Below are 19,433 nucleotides of genomic sequence, written 5' to 3'. Positions count from 1 at the left end.
GAGAAGATCGTCCTACAGTCTTCAATTTTCTGTCTCATCTAAAAACATAGATAAACAGTATTTAACTTGTAATGGACAGGTCTTTATTTGGAGACCTCATCTAAAATAGCTGATTGAATCCAGCTGTGCTTGGACTATCAAATCTAGGACAATTGCACTCTAGGGGACAGTGGCTACTGCATTTTGGAGGGATTATGTAAACATAACAGGAAATGTTACCCTTGTCATAGGCCTCCAGGTCGTCTTCAAAGGGAGCAGTGCTCTTGAAGCCATTGGAAATTCATTTAAAAAACCTTCTGATCATGTACAGGACTGACATAATAGCAGTGAAATTAAACAGGGTCAATGTGCTTGCTTGCAATTAAAGCCCTTAGATATATCCCTTAAAAGCTCATACAAGCTGGGTGCGAGAGGCATGTGTGTTTGACCATCACAGAGGTCAGCTCTGAGGCTCAGTAATGCACTTGTGTAAGCAGATGCAGCTCCCATCCATCCACAGAAATTCCTGATGAATTAAGTGTGTGCCCTTAGGGCCTCCTCATGAAGGCAGCGGTAAACATCCAGCTGATTTAAACAGGATTAGCGGTTGCAGATCACACTGAATTGAGAGATGCTGCAAGGGAACCTATTCTGAAAGTTTTCATTGTTTGCAACTGAAACTTTTAGTTTGTTCCTATAGTTCAGTTGACCTGCACCTGCTTGTGGCCAGAGCTTGCTGCTGTCAGCTCCGCTCCAGGAGCTCTGCCTCCCCCCAGGTGGTGGGTAGTGGGGAGGAGGGGGGAGAAAAGTAGGGCAGGACAGTAGAGCAGGGAAGTCTTTCTTTTGCAACTGTAGCTTTGCAGATGTCTAGACAAGAAGGAAACAGTTGACTGCCTTCTGGAAAGTGGGTAACCTTCGTGTGCTACCTCACTGAAAATGTTTTATGTCTTTCTTGGGACAGGAATTCCCAGAATCACTCCTTTCACTTGGACCATTTTCAAAGTGCCATCCTGGGGTGTTTGTTAAGATAAGTGACAAGTGTCCATAGGTCACAACAAACATGTATTAAGGACAGGCTTGAGTTCTAGCTTTGCATGCTTCTTTGCACCATGGGGTCTGATGATCTTGCACTCCAGGCTCCAGCTCTAGTGGTAGTGCAAGTAAGAGTACCCTGATTTTGGTACTGCTTTTGCTAGCGTGGAGGAAGCAGGGCTTTCTGATTTGTGCCATTTGTGAGTGGTGTTTGTGATGAGGCTGTGCTTTCACACTTGCATAAACAGCTGCGACAGTCTGCCAAAAGGGGCAGTCCTGAATCCTTCCCTTGCTCACACTGCATGTTCCCACTGTCCCCTTGTGCAGGCACTCATGATCGTATGGCTGTAAGGCAGGTCAGAAAACGTGTATTTAAAACAGAACATACATATTTGCTTAGTTTAGTTTGAGATTTTATATTGGTAGTTTATTTTGTCAGGCCAAGAGATGGGCTGGAATGAAATGCTGAGGGGTGAGGGGGAAAAGAGGGTGGTGGTGGCCTTTCTGGGAGCAGCCAGTGCTTAGATATGCTTAAATTGATTCTGACTGCAGTCGTCTGATACAGGCTTATTCTTTTTGCAAAGGTGCTACCTCATTCTTTATTGCTGTAATAATACTGCGTTTACCAGCCTGCCCCATCACTAGTGACAGCTTTTATGTTGCTGAACTAGCCAGGCCAAGAGAGTCCACAGAATCAAGGTCTTTATTGCAGACTGACATGTAAAACCTTTATGGATGAGAGATGTTATAGAAAGGCTTGTTGCTTAGTTCTCTGTTGTGGGTTGTAGGAGAGTAGGATTGCTTTTATGAGAGGTTACCTAGCTCTGAACTATTAAAGATCCGTTTGAAAAAAGTTAGTTGTGACAGGTGTAGTTACTGTGCTAGCTCTGTAGGGCAAAAAAATCAGGCATTGTCCAGTGGTAACAGAGTGTAAGATGTAAAAATAATGTATTTGTGTTCAATCTGATATTTGCAGACATAGGTTATAAAATCTCAAGAACAGGTGTATCTAGTGATGTTTTCCATGAACCTGTGAGTGACCTATAAAACATTTCTGAATATCCTTTTCTTAACTGAGAATGACTTTTGGGAGAGCAAATTCGTAGTGTGGAAACCTGACTTTAACCTATGCCAGAAATCATACTGACTCAATTTTTTTTCCAGAAAAATAAAATTATATAAGGTTTTAGTGAGTTTGTAGAAGGGATTATCTTACTGCTCCTTCCATTTAAAAATTCAGAATCTTGATTTTTCTTTAACTGCCTATAGTATATTTAAAAGAAACATAATAAAACACTCAAAATGCAGCATAAAACAGGGAGCCTATATTCCACCACTTTTATTACTGTTTAATAGAACTAAGAATTGCATAACTGAAATCATGCTAATACTCACTTGACCTGCCTCTGTGATTTGATGCAGAGATCTCTGGTTTGTGTTAAACTGCTGGGAAGAAGACTGTTTTGAGAAATAAAATTAATTTTGCACTATCTGCTGATGATCAGCAAGGCTTAATGAATGATTGCCTCAAGAAACCTCATTACAGTAATTTGGATGGATGAGCAGGAGTGAAATGCAAAAAGAAGAAGGTATAGTTGCTGCTTGAATGCATCACTTACTGATATTTGACTCTAAAACTATCCAGAGTCAGCATGGGGAAAGGATCAGATATTCTTGCCCTACTTTCCTTGAAACCTCCAAGTTCGTTTGATGCATTTTGTGAAAAAGAAGATAATTTTTTGGTTTCAGTAGTAGTTACTCTAGCAGAACAATGCAGTCATTTCATTTGTAGAGGTGTGATTGTATCTAGTACATAAATTGTGGGTCATTCCAAATCCATTATTGTACAGTTTTTTTCTTTTTTCTTTACAGTTCAAAGAAGTCATTGCCTTGGGGCTGTGAATTGGGTGATTGCTGATGCCTTTTACTTTTGTAGAATCTACCAGTTAACTCCTTAGCAAAGGTGAGAGTCTTCTGGTCAGCCTGGTTTCAGCTGTTTACATCACAAAACTTATTGGAATCATAGAATCTTTGGGTTGGAAGGGACCTTTTAAGGGCATCTAGTCCAACCCCCCTGCAATGAGCAGGAATATCTTCAACTAGATCAGGTTGCTGAGAACCACATCCAACCTGACCTTGAATGTTTGAGGGGATGGGATGTCTACTACCTCTCTGGGCAACCTGTTCCAGTGTTTCACCACCCTCATTGTGAAAAATATCTTCCTTAGATCTAGTCTAAAACTACCTTCTTTTAGTTTAAAACCATTAGCCTTGTCCTGTTGCAACAGGCCCTGCTAAAAAGTCTGTTCCCATCTTTCTTATAGGTCTCCTTTAAGGACTGAAAGGCCTTAGTAAGACCTCCCTGGAGACTTCTCTTCTCCAGGCTGAACAACCCCAACTCTCTCAGCCTTTCTTCATAGGAGAGGTGTTCTATCCCTCTGATCATTTTGGTGGCCCTCCTCTGGACCCTCTCCAACAGGTCGATGTCTTTCCTGTGCTGAGGGCTCCAGAGCTGGAAGCAGGACTCCAGGTGGGGTCTCACCAGAGGGGCAGAATCATAGAATCATTAAGGTTGGAAAAGACCTCTTAAGATCATCAAGTCCAACCATCAACCCAACATCAACACTAATCCATGTCCTGAAGTGCCACATCTACACATTTTTCTAACACCTCAAAATCACCTTCTGAATCGCCTCCCTCGACCTGCTGACCATCCTTCTTTTGATGCAGCCCAGGGTATGGTTGGCCTTCTGGGCTGTGAACACACATTGCCGGCTCATGTCCAGCTTTTCATCCACCAGTAACCCCAAGTCCTTCTTGGCAGGGCTGCTCTTAATCCCTTCATCCCCCAGCCCGTACTGACACTGGGGTTTGCCCCGACCCAGGAGCAGGACCCTGCACTTAGCCTTGTTGGAGCTCATGAGGTTCACACAGGCCCATTTCTCAAGCTTGTCCAGGTCCCTCTGGATGGCATCCCATTGCTCAGGCGTGTCAACTGCATCACTCAGCTTGGTGTCATCTGCAAACTTGCTGAGGCTGCACTGTTCACATCACAAAACTTCTCTGCAGCTGACACATTATGGTGCTCATTTAAGAGAGACTCAGGAATAAAGTAGGTGGGAAGCAGCAGAAAGCCGAAGTGGAATGGAAATGAAAAATACAAAAACCTTGATAGGTTGACATAAGTTTCTGAACACTTCTATTGTACCATCCATCCTAACCAGCTGTCCAGTTTCAGGGACAGTAGATGTTCTCCAAATACTGTCCTCTGTGCTTGCTTTCATTTAGGGTGATGCAACCATTTAGAGTAATAGAATGATGAACCATTTAGGGTGATAGCACCCTGCAGTTCTTCAAAATAATTGAAAACTGGGCGAGGGGGACAGGACACGTAGTTCTGGCTGCCACTCTCTCCTCTGTTTTGTTTGAGTGAATGGCTGTTCTTCTGACAGAACCTAGGCTTTCATTAGGACCTAAATGTTTTTTCCTCTCTGTGAGGAGATGATTCTGCAGGTGTAAATAACAGCTGTGCAAGGGAAGATTAGGTCTGTGTTGGACTTTCATGTCTATAGTCCATTTTGCATTTTATGTCTTGCTTTAGATTTTTGAAGCAAAACTGTGAAACTGTGAAGTTCTTATAAAAAGCAACGGAGGATGGATGCCAAAATGACAAATAGGGTTTTCTCCCCTGTTTTCCAATTTAGGATTTATCAAAATATGAAAAATTTAGTGAACTCATATTCCAAAATATATTCTTTGTTTTTTTTTTTTCCCAGAAGAAAAAATAACAAAATGTGGACTATGAATTACAAGTTATTTTATTTTCTTAACCGAAGATGAATACTTTTGACATAGTTGATAGCAGATCTCATATACTATTGCCTATAATAACTGTATTTGCTATAGGAGAGTTACTCTGAATTTACTGCTTTGACTTGAGTAAAAATTTGGTCAATTTTTTGGTAAAAAAAGCTGCTAGTATTGAAGATAATCTTTTCCCATGCTTGAAATATCAAGGAAATTTTCTCTGCTTTTTTTTTTAAGGTAATACAGTTTTGATGATGCTTCTCCCAATGCATACATATTGAAGTGCATGCTAAATGAAAATACATAGGCTCAGTGAAATAGAAGTTTAAAGCCCTTAGGGATAACTTCCTCATCTCCATACATCAGGAGATTTCAGGTATTAAATGTTAGATTATATTCTAACAGCATCCAGTGCTTGCTTTTTCATGAGGCTGATGTTTTGGATTTTGTGATCGTAGTTTGGCTAAAACTTTGTCAAACTGAATTCAGCACTGTGTTTCCTAGCTAACCATAATGAGTCAAAACCTGCTGTTTATCCGAAGTCTTGTTGCACTGTTGCTCCTCTACAGCTTAACCAGTAGAGGATGTTAAAATCTGAAATAAAGTTTCCCAAATTCGGTAGGAAGTAGAGGCTGTGTAGGAAGTAGAGGCTGTGCAGCAGAGTAAGAATTGAGCTATAGCATTTTGGTAACACCTGATCTGGATGCTTAATCTGAGGCTGTAAAATATGGCATTGACTGAGAAAGCTGCCATTCAGCTTGGTTAAGGATAGAACTGTTCCTCCAAATTGCTTATCAATTTTCTAGCTTCCTAGAGCATTTTAAAGTAAAGGAATCTAAGCTTTACTGCCAGCCATACTCTGATTTGTTTGTAAGTAATTTAAACTCTTGGTGACTCAGTTTTTTCATCTGTAATTGGGAATAATACTTGTTTTGCTCTTCCTTATGAGACTATTGTGAAGTTTATTTCAATAGTGTTTATAAAGGACTTTGAGATCCTAGATGCCAGATGCCAAAGAAAAACAAAAGGTTATTATTACCATTTTCTATATATGTTTGGTTTTTTTCTTTGATGCTAGCCTTACAAATCACTGCAGTCTTTCATTTAATGAAATTTACCTCAAATAATGACTGTAATAACTGAACAATAATGAAGAATAGAAGGCATTGCTTCCCTCTGAAACCACTGTAATTTTCATAAACCACTCAGAGTCTGGTAAATTATATTCTGCCTAGTCAGTCCACAGAGAGATTAATACTGATTTGTTTTTTGTAAAACATTAGAAAACTTAAACTTTAGGTCATGTGCGTGTGTGTTTATATCTTCAGAACATTAGTCTTCTTTACAAGCTGACAATCCAACAAAATTAGTTATACATTAGAAATTGTGCTTTATTTTCCTAGTGGGCTCTGAACAATTTTTGTTTGATCTTATTTAACATCAAATTCAGGTTGGAAGCCTTTTCTCAGTGTAGTTGATTTGAAGTTTTGCTGAAGAATTAAGCTTTCATTCCCAAAAGACTTCTTAATGCTGTGGTAAATTAAGAGAAGAAACATAGGAACACATGAAAATCAAGGACTTAGTGTATAATACATTCCTGCATCTTTATCACATTTATGTGTGCAAACTGATCATTTACATTTTTTAGTTAAGTTGCCACCATGTGAAACAATGTGCCAATTATGTGTGTCCACGCCCTCACCTGTGTTTTTCTGCTTCTAATAATTGGGTCCTATGTGTACAAAAAATGAGTAATTACACAGCTTTTATAAGTGAGAGGCAAGGTTAAATTCAGCATACTTCACCGAGAGACGATTCAGGGCCATTGTTTCTCTTAGTCTGGTAAAGTGGTGAAGATGGGCTGGAAAGCTGTTGCTGTGTGACTGGAGTGGAGCTTTCAAGCCCAGAAAAGCCTCTGTGGGGTTTCTTCAGCTCTCCGCATTTGTTCCTGTCTTGAGAGTGGTCCTCACCTTCTTATGTGGCTACCCAGTCCCATCACACCCTCCCCATCCTGTGTGCTGGGGATACACACACACCATTGTGATTTAACATGCTGTCCAAAATCTGGGTTTAGTAGCTTTGATGAGCTGCAGAATGATGGATTCATCTCAAGTTTTGAATGTAGAGGTGTGCCAGTTGTTAAATACAACACGTTAGTGAGTGGTGTCACTGTTTCTGCAAAGGCAGCAGGGGTTGTAAGACTGAGCAACTTAAAATGAGGTGGAATGAACACCACTGAGAGAGGCTGGCACTTCTGTGGCCCATATTACCCAAGGACATAAATTTCAGGCATAGATGATCACAATCTGTCCCTTTGCACTTAAAATTACTAAGTCCACTTGAATTTTGGGGGAAATGTTGTGTAAAGTCCTAGTGACAAGATCAGAACTTCACAAGGAGAGAAGAAAAGTTTGACATTCTGGTGCTCAACTATGTGAATTAGGGACTTTTCAGTTAATTTGATTTCTCTCTACAGATACATATGGCTCTTTTCTTTCTGTTACAGAAGCAGCCTACTAAAACAGATATACCTGTTCGACTGTTAAGGTGTGGATGATGGTAGAACAACTGCTAAGCAACAGCATCCTTGATCAATTTATTAATAGCCATGAGCAGTCATATGAAGAGTTTCTAAACACATTCACATATCTTTTGAAAGGTATGTAACCTCCCAAATCTCCCATTAGAAATTACAGCCAGAAGGGAAGGTAAAAAGAGAAGCAGTAGTATTTAGTGTCGTTCTGCTACTCACTTGCTTTGTGACCTTAGGCAAATCTTTATGATGCTTTTGTTTCTCCTATCAGCAGTGGGATCCCTAAGGAACTCTTTCCTTAGCTTGGTTCACAGAATGCTAAGGTAGGTCTCTACAGATGGTTAACCGCTTTTTCCTTGCTTTAGGGAGGTGGGGGAGTGTGCACTGTTTGGAAGGATAGGCTTTTCCTAAGTATGTCCTGCATTGTTTTGCTAGAGAAGTTTCTGTAAAAGAAGAGCCTAAGGAAAGTACTTAATAGTATGAGATGGCCTAAGATTAGGGGTGTGCAATTTGGATACTTTCACAGGTTTACTGCACTGGCTTGCTGTGCTGTGCTGTTGTGTGCACCAAGCCAACAAATAACCTGGATAAAGGCATATCAGGACATCAGATTAGGATGATGAGGCTGAAGAGATCTCATGCTCTGCAGATGAAATAAAACGTGGGACTTAACTTTGGTCTGAGTATTGCTGAATTACAGGCAGTTCAGATCTGGATCCAAATTCTGTTGCTCAGGTTCATTTCTTTTGTCCATGTTAAGTCAGGTGCCATAAAAATAAATGTGAGATACATGTTAGTCACAATTCTTTTTACCACAGCTTTTCACTAAAAATGATGTCCTCGTATTCTTGCAGAAGCACTGTATTTTTCAATTACAGCATGTGGCATGCTCCATTGATTGGCACTCAGAAGTCTGTCCTGTCCTTGTCCTTCAGGCAGAACTAAGTGTCAGTCACAGGCAGTAAGCAGAAAACCAGTGTGGGATTTCAAAGCTGCCATAGAAATAATCTTGTGGCAACCTTCTCTCTCTCCTCCCAGTAAAAAATAGAAGAGAAAGGAGACACTGGGGGATAAGAGGATTGAAAATTAGGTTCTGGTCTTCTTTATTGATTGATACACTGGGGTTAGCTCCTATCTTAGTTAGAAGCATGCTGCATATCATGATGCTACTTGCAAAAAGCCTCCGCATGTATTTCAGTCACTTTCGTTGTCACTATAGCATCTGCCACTAAAACTGTAAAAGGTAGAGCTTCAGTTGAATCAAATGCTTAGAAATGCAGTTTCCTATGCTGGTATAAACAAAACAGCTCAGCTTGTTTTCCTCCCACCTTACTTCTCCTTCAAAAATACCCAAAGGTGTTGGTTTGCTTTATAAACTAATGACCTGCAAAAATTCCACTTAAAGCACAAGGCCCTTTAGCATCGTAACAGTGCAAAATATTTTATAAAATACCACATTCTTAGTTTCTTAATTTTGCATTTGAAAAATAGTCATTTGGATTTAATATTTTTTTTAAAGTAACTGTGATAGCTTAATAAGACTATCTGCTAATAGGCTCCAGAAATTTTCACTTTTACATATGAATTCAGATATTTACTGTGGGGATATATATTTGTGATTACTGTCAAGCAAAATCTGACCATTTTCAGATTGCCTTTCTGAATTTGGCCTGATAATGGTGTTGATCCACACACTAAATTTTCTACAGTGAGTGTTAATGTCAGAATTTACAGTCCTGCTTAATTGGATATGGAGATAGCTATTTGTATACACAAATAACCAAGCCCATTCGGTTGTGTGTGCAAATATATATCTCTTTAAAAAAAAATTCCTTGAAAAACATCAACATCTGATAGATTTTTTTGACTGTCATAACATTGGAAATAGAAGACACATATAACATTGAATCCCACTGATTTCGTAGGGTACCATATTTATCTAAGGTGATTTTCACTTGTGCATGAGTTTGTATTAGCTCTCTAGTTGGGATTGCAAGGATATTTTCATCAGGAGTTTCTACATTATTCTTGAAAGCATCTCATAAGAATCTGATTTCCTAACTAATGTTTATTTTTTCTTCATTAGTTAAATTTACATACAGCAAAACTGAGAAGAATATACCCAAGCATCCTTGACTGTTCTGGCCTATCTAAAAAGAACTGTTTTGAGGCTATAAATTTCAGCCTGGAGTAACAACGTATGAGCACATTAGGGTCTTCTGCTGACAGAATAGTTCCACTCTTGTAAATATGGGAAACAGTATGAATGAATTTTTACATTCCTGACTTTCATTGGCTTTCTAAGGATAGCTAATATCCTAATCAAGAAAATTGCATTTTTAGGATGTTGTCTTTTTGTATCTGAATGTGTGGTACTACCTTTGGCTACCCCTATTCTTCCTTGTGTTATTTGAAAAGTTATTCTCTTAGCTCAAATAGAACAAGATTCAGAGTCAAAATAAGGTCCTTCTAAATTCAGTGTAATTCATTTAGTGATATGTGCATGGTTTAAACAGCACACAGGTATGCTATAACTTAATTGGACCATTAAATTGTATCTTTGGTACAGGAATTTAATCTACCTGATTTTAGTATTCCTAAAAACCCCAATGATTCTGTTTTTTAAAGTGTGCTTGGTACTGTGACAGACTGAGAGTTCATAGACTAATTGACAAGTAAATCTTACAGTAAGGCTTTTACCTCACTTCTACCAGATACAATGGGACATTGACAAAAATACTTCAATGTCATTTTAAAATTCTGAGCTCAACATTTAAAACATAGGTACTCCAACAGAACATAACTTATATATCTTAAATGCCTTACATTTAAAAACTATGGGAGCACTCCCTCCATAATTGGAATTTTTTTTAACCCTTTTAATTGATTCTCTAATGGATGGACACTCAAGGGCTAGGTTAAGATTCTAGTAAGTCTTTTAGTTTTCTTACTTATACCATCCAAAGTGTGTTTTTTTGTTAAAAGGATAACATTAGGTCATGCAGAGAGAAAATTAAGCCAGAAAAAAAGCCCAGCTAGAACTCAGTCTGGTCACAGCTGTAAGGGATAACAAAAAAGGTTTTAACAAATATATTAACAACAAAAAGAGAGGCAAGGAGAATCTCCATCCTTTATTGGATGCAGGGGGGAACATTGTCACCAAGGATGAGGAAAAGGCTGAGGTACTTAATGCCGCCTTTGCCTCAGTCTTTAATAGCCAGACAGTTATCCTCAGCTCCCACGTATATTCAGCTCCCTGAGCTGGAAGACAGGCATGGATTGCAGAATAAACTCCCCATACTCCAGGATGAAGCAGTTAAGGACCTGCTATGCCACCTGGACACCCACAAGTCTATGGGGCCTGATGGGATCCACTAAAGAGTACAGAGGGAGCTGGTAGTGGAGCTTGCCAAGCCATTGTCCATCATTTATCAGCAGTCCTGGTTAGCAGGGGAAGTCCCAGTCGACTGGAGGCTTGCCAATGTGACACCCATCTACAAGAAGGGCCAGAAAGAGGATCCGGGGAACTACACGCCTGTCAGCCTGACCTCGGTACTAGGGAAAATTATGGAGAGGTTCATCTGGAGGACACTCACAGGGCATGTGCAGGACAACCAAGGGACCAGGCCCAGCCAGCATGGGTTCATGAAAGGCAGGTCCTGCGTGACCAACCTGATCTCCTTCTATGACCAGGTGACCTGTCTAGTGGATGAGGGAAAGGCTGTGGATGTTGTCTATGTGGACTTCAGTAAAGCCTTTGACAGCATCTCCCACAGCATTCTCCTGGATAAAATGGCGGCTCGTGGCTTAGACAGGTGCATTCTTTGCTGGGTAAAGAACTGGCTGGATGGCCGAGCTCAGAGAGTTGTGGTGAACGGCATTAAATCCAGTTGGCAGCGGGTCACAAGCGGTGTTCCCCAGGGCTCAGTTTTGGGCCTGATCTTAATATCTTCATCGATGACCTGGATAAAGGGAGTTGAGTACTCCCTCAATAAGCTTGCAGATGACAACAAGTTGGGTGGGAGTGTTGATCTGCTCGAGGGCAGGAAGGGTCTGCAGAGGGATCTGGACAGGCTGGATCCCTAAATCAATAGGCTGGTTGAGGTCGTTTTTATGAGGTTTAACAACGCCAATTGCTGGGTCCTGCACTTCAGTCACAACAACCCCATGCAACGCTCCAGGCTTGGGGAGGAGTGGCTGGAGAGCTGCCTGGCAGAAAAGGACCTAGGGTTGCTGGTTGACAGCCAGCTGAATATGAGCCAGCAGTGTGCCCAGGTGGCCAAGGCTGCCAACAGCGTCCTGGCCTGTATCAGAAATAGTGTGGCCAGTAGGAGTAGGGAAGTGATTGTACCCCTGTACTCAGCACTGGTGAGGCTGCAGCTTGAATCCTGTGTTCAGTTTTGGGCCCCTCACTACAAGAAGGATGCTGAGGTGCTGGAGTGTGTCCAGAGAAGGGCAGTGAAGCTGGTGAGGGGTCTGGAGAGCAAGTCTTATGAGGAGCAGCTGAGGGAACTGGGCTTGTTCAGTCTGGAGAAGAGGAAGCTGAGGGGAGACCTCATTGCTCTCTACAACTACCTGAAAGGGGACTGTGGTGAGGTGGGTGTTGGTCTCTTCTCACATACAAGTATGGATGGAACAAGAGGAAATGGCCTCAAGTTGCGCCAGGGGAGTTTTAGACTAGATATTAGGAAAATGTCTTTACTGAAAGAGTGGTCAAGCATTGGGACAGGCTGCCCAGGGAGGTGGTGGAGTCACAATCACTTGGAAGTGTTCAAATAATGTGTGGATGTGGCACTTCAGGACATGGTTTAGTGGGCATGGTGGTGTGGGGTTGATGGTTGGACTTGATGATCTTAAGGTCTTTTCCAGCCTTAATGATTCTGTGATTAACAAGATGAATAGGTAGGTGAAAGGGCTGGTGAACCCAGGGGAATATAATTTCCTAATTAGAGAACAGGTCCGAAGAGGTAAAATTTTTCATGCTCACTGTAAAGCTTTGCAGAAGTTTTCAGCATCTGGAAAAAAATGACCACCTCTTGTGCAAATTCAAAGAAAGATATTGGTAAGAGGAATAATTTTATTAGTGATTTATTTTAATACATTGTGCTACTCTTAGAGTCACTGAACCCTCTTATGCTTATGCCACATTATATATTTAGTTTTGTTAGCTTGTTCTTTTAACTTTGAGTATAAAAACAATCTGATAATAAAACAGCTTACTGGCATTTGCTTTAAGGTTGTACAACTCCACTATGTTTTTTAAGTCCAAAGAAAAATCTTAAGAGTGATTTCTTGACTGTGCACTTGAAGAAGCCTCAGAAGAGTTGAATTTACAAAGGAATCAATGACACAGATTTCTGTAGATGTGGTCAATGAGTGGTCTCTTCAGAACTAAACACTTCCTAGAACAACTTTGGACAAAATCTCATGGAAATAGACTGAATCCCCACTTTTAAAAAAAACCTGCTACACAGGGCAAGAGGGTCTTTCGAGTCTTAGGAAAAGTGTTTGAAAGCTGGTGGAGAGAACTATGATGTCCAAAATTAGAAGGCAGCATCTGCCCGTTTTTCTAAACTCAGAGGAAGATTGGGAAATTCACTGGAACATACAATATTTCCTTTGACCTTCTACAAAAAATATAGAAAAAAACCCCCTCCGAAATGGTCCTAGCTTCAAATTTTTCATCTAGATTTTAAATTACTCCTCTCCCAGTGCTAAAAATATGGGATCCTGGATTGGTCAGCTGCATAGAGAAATGCTGCCATGAGTAAAATTCTTCTCCAAACCCAAGTTTAGATTCAAATTTTTTCCCTGGTCCTTAGCATTTCACCACTGGCATTAAATTCAGTCCATTTCTGCTATTAATCTTGCTCTGTTTCATATACCTCACACTGCCTGGCAGTGTGTTGAAATCTGAGGGCTTTGATCAGACCATCTCTAAGCAAACTGAACCTTGGATATATACTTTGTAGCCTCAGTGCTGTTGTTTTGATGCTTCTGTGCCAAGCAAGCTGTCAAGCGGAGGAAGTTGGAAAGTGTCTGACCACTTCTCTGCTTCCAGGTGCCATGCAGGAGCCATATTCTGTGTTGTGATCAGATTAATTTAATTCCCCAGTGCAAGCTGAGCGATGTATTTAGTTCACAGTCCATTTGACGATAGCTGTCTGCTTCCTTTTTTCGTTAACCACGTTTAGGAAAAACACCACCTTTAAACTTCCTACATAAGTGTCAGTGGATGCAGTTGACAAATATGAGTCTTAACAGCAGAAAGCATAGCAGAAAACTATGTAAGAAATGACAGTAAATTCACTTTAATTTTAAAAATGGACCAGTAGGACAATGCTAACCCCAAGAGAAATTTGCAGCCTTCTTCCTCCATGAGTAGATTTTCCAATAAAAGCAATGAGACTATTCAATAAAACTAATTAAATTAATCTGTCATCCCCAGAGAACTTAAACAGGGCATAAAATAGGGAAACACCGTCAATTCAGAGCTTTTTATTGATGTGTTGTGCTGGATCATTGGAAAGAATTGGTTGGGAGAAAAACTTTGCAATTTTCTCTTCATCATAAATTCGGTAGCTATCTCTATGTAACCTTCATTCAATATAGTATAAAGTCAAATATCATACAGAGCCCCTAAATGTAGGAAAAAAATAGACATAAGGATGGAAACGTAATAGATTATTTTAAAAATAATAATACCTCATCTGTTTTATGGATATGCGTTGTCCTTAGGTCTTAGTGGTATTTGCTATGCAAAACACTTCATCTCCATTGTATAGACAGGAAAAAATTAGGCATCAAGAAAGGAAACGACTAGTGTTCGTTTGCACAGTAGCTCACTGGCAGCACCAGATAGGGACAGAGGCACTTGGACTCCTGGAAACTGTGGCAGCCCTTGAACAATAGTGCTTCCATGATAGCAATTTTTTGTTCTTTTCTGTGATGCCTTTATTACTAAACAATTTCTAAACTTTGTTTCAGATGAAAAAAATGTATTTTCATTCTGTTGCATAACTTAGAATTTCTAGAATGTAGAAAAGGGAAATATTTAGTAATTTTGCTGTTGATACTTTGATACAAATTCCATCCTATAGTAGCATATTGGCTATAGTTGAACTCTGTAGTGCTATAAAAAGCAGTAACACAGAATGAACTCTTGCTCTAGCTCATCACTTTGCCTTGAAAGGCATTGAAGTGTGCTAAATGCAGCTGTTGGCTAAGTTTCATGTCATTGTAGTGAGGTGAGGAAGCACTGTGAGCCCTCTTTTCCAGATGTGGAAATGACACAAGACAAATAATCTCAGAGATCAGAGCCATATAGTGGCTCAACAGGACAATCCAAAACAGAAATCTAGTGACCTTACTTCCAATTTAGTGATGAACTCTTTATAGAATTGTGTGCTTTTCTGTGTCCAGTATAAAATCACATAAAAATACCTAATTTCAAGAAAGTAGGTATTTGCCTTTAAAAAAAAGAATCAGGCCTTTTGAAGATGCCTCCATGTCTGAATTATGATATCCAAAATCTAGCATTTTTGAAAGTCTTGGGCTTTCTGACATTCTATTAATTTGTTCCCACCTGCTGTAATCTTCTCATGGTATTATTTGTTAAGAAAGGAATACTTTGTATGGAGATGTCAAATGCTTTTAATTACGTACAATTCTCTTGTTTCTTACAGTGCTTATCTGTTTATCTGCTAGTGCTGAATTCTTCTAGAATGCAGGTACACAGAAGGCTTTCAAAATCAATTCTGTCCTGATTTATTAGTATATCACCTATTCTTTTAAAGTGCTCCCAACATATGTATTTAATGTAGTTTCCTTGTGCTTGAGGATGAATTTAAGCACATTTGTGGTTGCTTTGACTGTAAAAAAGAAAAAAAAAAGCAATTGTAACAAACAGTGTTTATTTAAGTAATAAACTCAAATACCTTCTGTATCTTTTAGCTAAGGTTCAAAATATGGCTCAGTGTAGCCAAGACTCAGAAAGAAGTGTAGAGTTCCTGTACACTCAACTAGTGTTCTCCCATTAGTTACTGTCTTATTTAAAACTCTTCTTAAACTATGCCTCAAACCCAATTCCTGAAATATAACACTATTTGCATTCTGCAAAGTACAGTGTAGATACTCTGAAGCCATCGGAAGCAGGCCCACCTTTATCAACTACTGGAAAAAGTCTTCCAGCTTTTATATCCTGATACATTTTCAAATGATAATTGCAAAATGCTATCAGTTGTACAGCCTGTGCCTTTAAGAAGCTGTTTTTTTTTCCCCCCACCACGTAAACACTCTTTATTGTTAGAACTAGAAATCTGATCTAGTATGTTGGCATTGCTTGGTAATGATAGATACCACTTGATCCCTTGCAGATATTAAGAGGCATAGCTCCCTTACTAGGACTGCACTGATTAATATCAGCTGAGGATCTGCTCTAAGATTTCTGTCTGGTTTTCTGAATTTTTTAAAGATGATTTTTCATCGTCATCTGTTGGAAGAAGCAGGATTTTGCTCATGCAGACTGCTGAAATGGTCAAGTGCACATTTGCCTTGTTATTTAACTGACTTCATTATAGTATTCAAATGGAGAAGGTATCCAGCAACAGCACTGTTGAACCGTGGAAGAATAATACATATTTTTAAATGATCAGCTGGGTTGAATGTGGTATAAACAGGAAATATTGCCCCTTTTCTAACACTGACATTATCTAAAGCACAACGGAGACATAGATATTGATACAGATAAACACTACATAAAACCAGAGTATACAGGTTCCGTTAAAGAAAAAGGGAGAGATACTGATACAGTAAAACAACAGTTCAACTTTTGAAAATTAAGAGCTGAGTTAGTTTTGAAGAAGTGTTGCTGTACATTAAGCTAAAGCAGATGTGTGACAGTGGCTAAAATATACTTGAGAGTCATTCTTTCCCCTGAAGGAGCACATACGAAAAAAAGTCCTTTCCTGTCTGTTTTTTAAACATACTACAGTAAGGGAAGTATCAAAAAATGGCAGCCAGAAGTAATAATTGGAACTCAAGATTTTACCCTTTTAAGTCAGAAATAGTCCCACTGAAGTTACTTGTCCCATTTAATGGAATACGTATTTATGCTAGCTGAGGACATGGTGTAATGAAATTTCCTTAGGAAACTGGCATTACTGAGAAAAGGATCAAGCCTGTATTATTGATTATAGTAAAAATTGACCTTTTTTGAAGGAAAAAAAAGGTAAACGATACTTTTTGCTGATTATTTGTCATTTAAACAGAGTAAGATCAAAGACATTGGGGAAAAGGCTGCACCAGCTGTATCTCTGTTCTGGTGTAAAGAGGAAGAATTCCATAGGCATAAGCGAGTTACACTGGGAAAACACTGCAGTGAGAGAAAGGGGATTCAGCAGCAAAAATGCCCTTGTTAATTGGAGATGAAGTGTAGAAACAAAAGATCACAATTTTGGACATATTGGACTTGCTAGATGTGTTACGAATATGAATTTGCACAATTAGGGAAATAAGTTGTTATTTTCTCTGCTGTTACTTTGACAGAAGAGTTCTGCTTGGTCAGTGCTACAGTGAGATCACTGTCATCGAAATTAGCGAGGGTTTTGGTTGAGTAAGATTGGAATGGGACTTTAGGAATTCAGATAGCTAGGGGATAGACAATTCAGATGCTGAGGGGCGTCAGATATGATCTAGTATCTATGGAACATGCAATGCCTTTTTGGGTGGCAGCAGGAGGCTAGACAATATGCCCTAAGACTCTTAAAACAGCACTACATAACGAAGTTTAGGTGTCTGAATTGCATCTGGATTGCTCTTACTTATGGACAGGCACATAGGACCTTAATACTGAAATCCTCCAGTTACTTACTCTATGGGATACAGCTGGGCAATATACAAGTAGAAGGAGGCTGCAAATTTTGATTGGGTTACTGCAGAAAATCTGGGAGCTGGTTTGACTGAATTATCAGGAAGAAATAGAAGGCTTAAAAATTATCTTCCCAACAAATTGGATTTTCGGTTCTGAAATTTGTTTTTTTCCTCTTACAGCTTGGCATTTAGGGTAAATAAGGTTGTGAATGAATATGAAATGAACATGAAATGAAATTAACATGAACATGAAATCTGTCCATGTGACCTCTGTGCAAGACAGTTATCATGTAGTTATCTGTTACATCAGTTATCAAAAAGTAAAATTATTTTCAGTTCTAGAGTCCTGCACAAAGTCATTATTATTTGAATCCCAGGTTTTGCACCAAAGCATAACTTGGAAGGGATTCACAGGTCTTCTGCTGGCCCTCTGTCCAGCATTTTGAGGACAAAGAAGTAAATTGGAACTTAGAATAGTAGCTTTGCTGTATTTTTTTTTTTTTTAATAGTTAAAGGGGCCTGTTTCTCACTCTCACCCAATTTTTGTTTTTGGAATTAATTCACTGAGTTGAAAAAATGTGGGAAATACATGGTAGTTTGTATTGTTTTGTCCAGTGTATTATCCCAAGCCAGGTTTTCTACAGTATGTTATTGATTGCTGTGTCTGGTCTGGCTTTGAAATGTTCAGACCACGATACTTTTGTCATTCTTCTGGGGCTACTATTTCATCTAACAGATTTCACTGACAGGAAGTTTTTACTGATAATCCTGGTTTCTGTCTTCCCTGGCTTTATGATAAGTGACTCCATTATTCTTTGAAGTATGTGGGTGATCAGTGGACATTTTCAAAAGATTCCCTTCCAAATTGGAAGACAAAGAGAATTTTAAGCAATATAGAAGACAGATAGTAGGAGTAGTAGGAGAGAAAAAAAATTATCAAGCTGGATATACTGTCTGATAGAAATATGTTTCTGAAGTCTGCAACATACTTTTCAGTTACTCACAATTGTGATGGATACTACTCTTGAGAGACTCAGATGTACTTTTCTAGAGACCTAAGCTGGCTTGTTATTTCATTGTTAAGGTACTGACAGTGGAATTTCTATAAAGTAAGACTGAAAAACTGTCTGCAGAGTGAGTATGTGCATCTTTCCATCATTTCAGCTGCTATCTTCTGCTACTTTTTCTTGTGCTTGTATCCCTTATTTTAGACGTGGGGGCAGGGTGAGTGAACGGCTGTGTGGTTGTTTTAGCTACCTGCCAGGTTAAACCATTACAGTCCTTTTTGGTGCCCAGCGTGGGGCTTGACGGGTTGAGATAATGACAAATCCGACCAGAGGGTGTGAGAACAAATTTGTTATAAATGGCTGGCACTGCAGCTACTCAAACCCCTGCAACAGGCACTGGTGGCTACTCTGACCCCCGTGGCAGGCATGGGCACTGTGGCTACTCCAACCCCCATGACGGGCACTGCAGCTACTCAAACCCCTGCAACATTCATTATATTAGTTTGATAGTCGCTGGTCACAATGTTGATTTATTTGCTGTCAGAGTTTTTGTGATGGTTCTCAGGTGTGTGTTTTGTAACACCTTACTTAAAGTATATGTTCCCTGTTTATCATCTCTGGGAGGTGGGTCAAGGTTATCATTGTGCTGTACTTTGTAACAGTGGCTAATGATATGATAAAATGGCTGGCCGTGACACTAATCTGGTATTTGTACTCAGCATTGCCATCATCTCTGTACTTTGGGAGCCAACTCTCAGAAACTATTAATAATTCACTTTTTACCTTTTCTCCTCAGAGAGCCAATTTATGGGGGAGACACCTTCCTTCCCCTTCCCCTTCTTCTCCAGGCTATTTTCAATAGCTCTTGAGAATTTTGAATGTCCCTGGGATGTTCAAACCGTCATGTTCCTGTTGCTCCTACTCACGAATGTGTTTCAGGTCGAAATAATTAAACAATTATGGGGAGACACCTTCCTTCCCCTTCCCCTTCTTCTCCAGGCTATTTTCAATAGCTCTTGAGAATTTTGAATGTCCCTGGGATGTTCAAACCGTCATGTTCCTGTTGCTCCTACTCACGAATGTGTTTCAGGTCGAAATAATTAAACAATTATTTAAATTTTGAAAGACATAAATTTTTTTACCACCCCTGCAACAGGCACTGCAGCTACTCCAACCCCCATGACAGGCATGGGCACTATGGCTAA

At 39.6% G+C, this 19,433-nt stretch overlaps 1 protein-coding gene across 1 annotated transcript in view; it reads left to right on the top strand.

Moving 5' to 3' along the window:
* Nucleotides 1-7,324: 7,324 nt before the first annotated feature.
* Nucleotides 7,325-19,433, top strand: part of LOC104620459 (chromosome unknown open reading frame, human C11orf74) — a gene marked incomplete at its 3' end in the record, with an annotated part of 27,765 nt that continues 15,656 nt past the window's right edge. Inside the window, exon 1 of the mRNA XM_010286688.1 lies at nt 7,325-7,477. Within this exon, the coding sequence (XP_010284990.1) occupies nt 7,372-7,477 (106 nt within the window). The remainder of the gene's footprint in view (nt 7,478-19,433) is intronic.

Source organism: Phaethon lepturus, unplaced genomic scaffold (genome assembly GCF_000687285.1).
Source record: "Phaethon lepturus isolate BGI_N335 unplaced genomic scaffold, ASM68728v1 scaffold1735, whole genome shotgun sequence".
Taxonomy (NCBI): Eukaryota; Metazoa; Chordata; class Aves; order Phaethontiformes; family Phaethontidae; genus Phaethon; species Phaethon lepturus.
The sequence above is the reverse complement of the archived record's forward strand: the minus strand, read 5'-3'. Positions and strand labels throughout refer to the sequence as shown.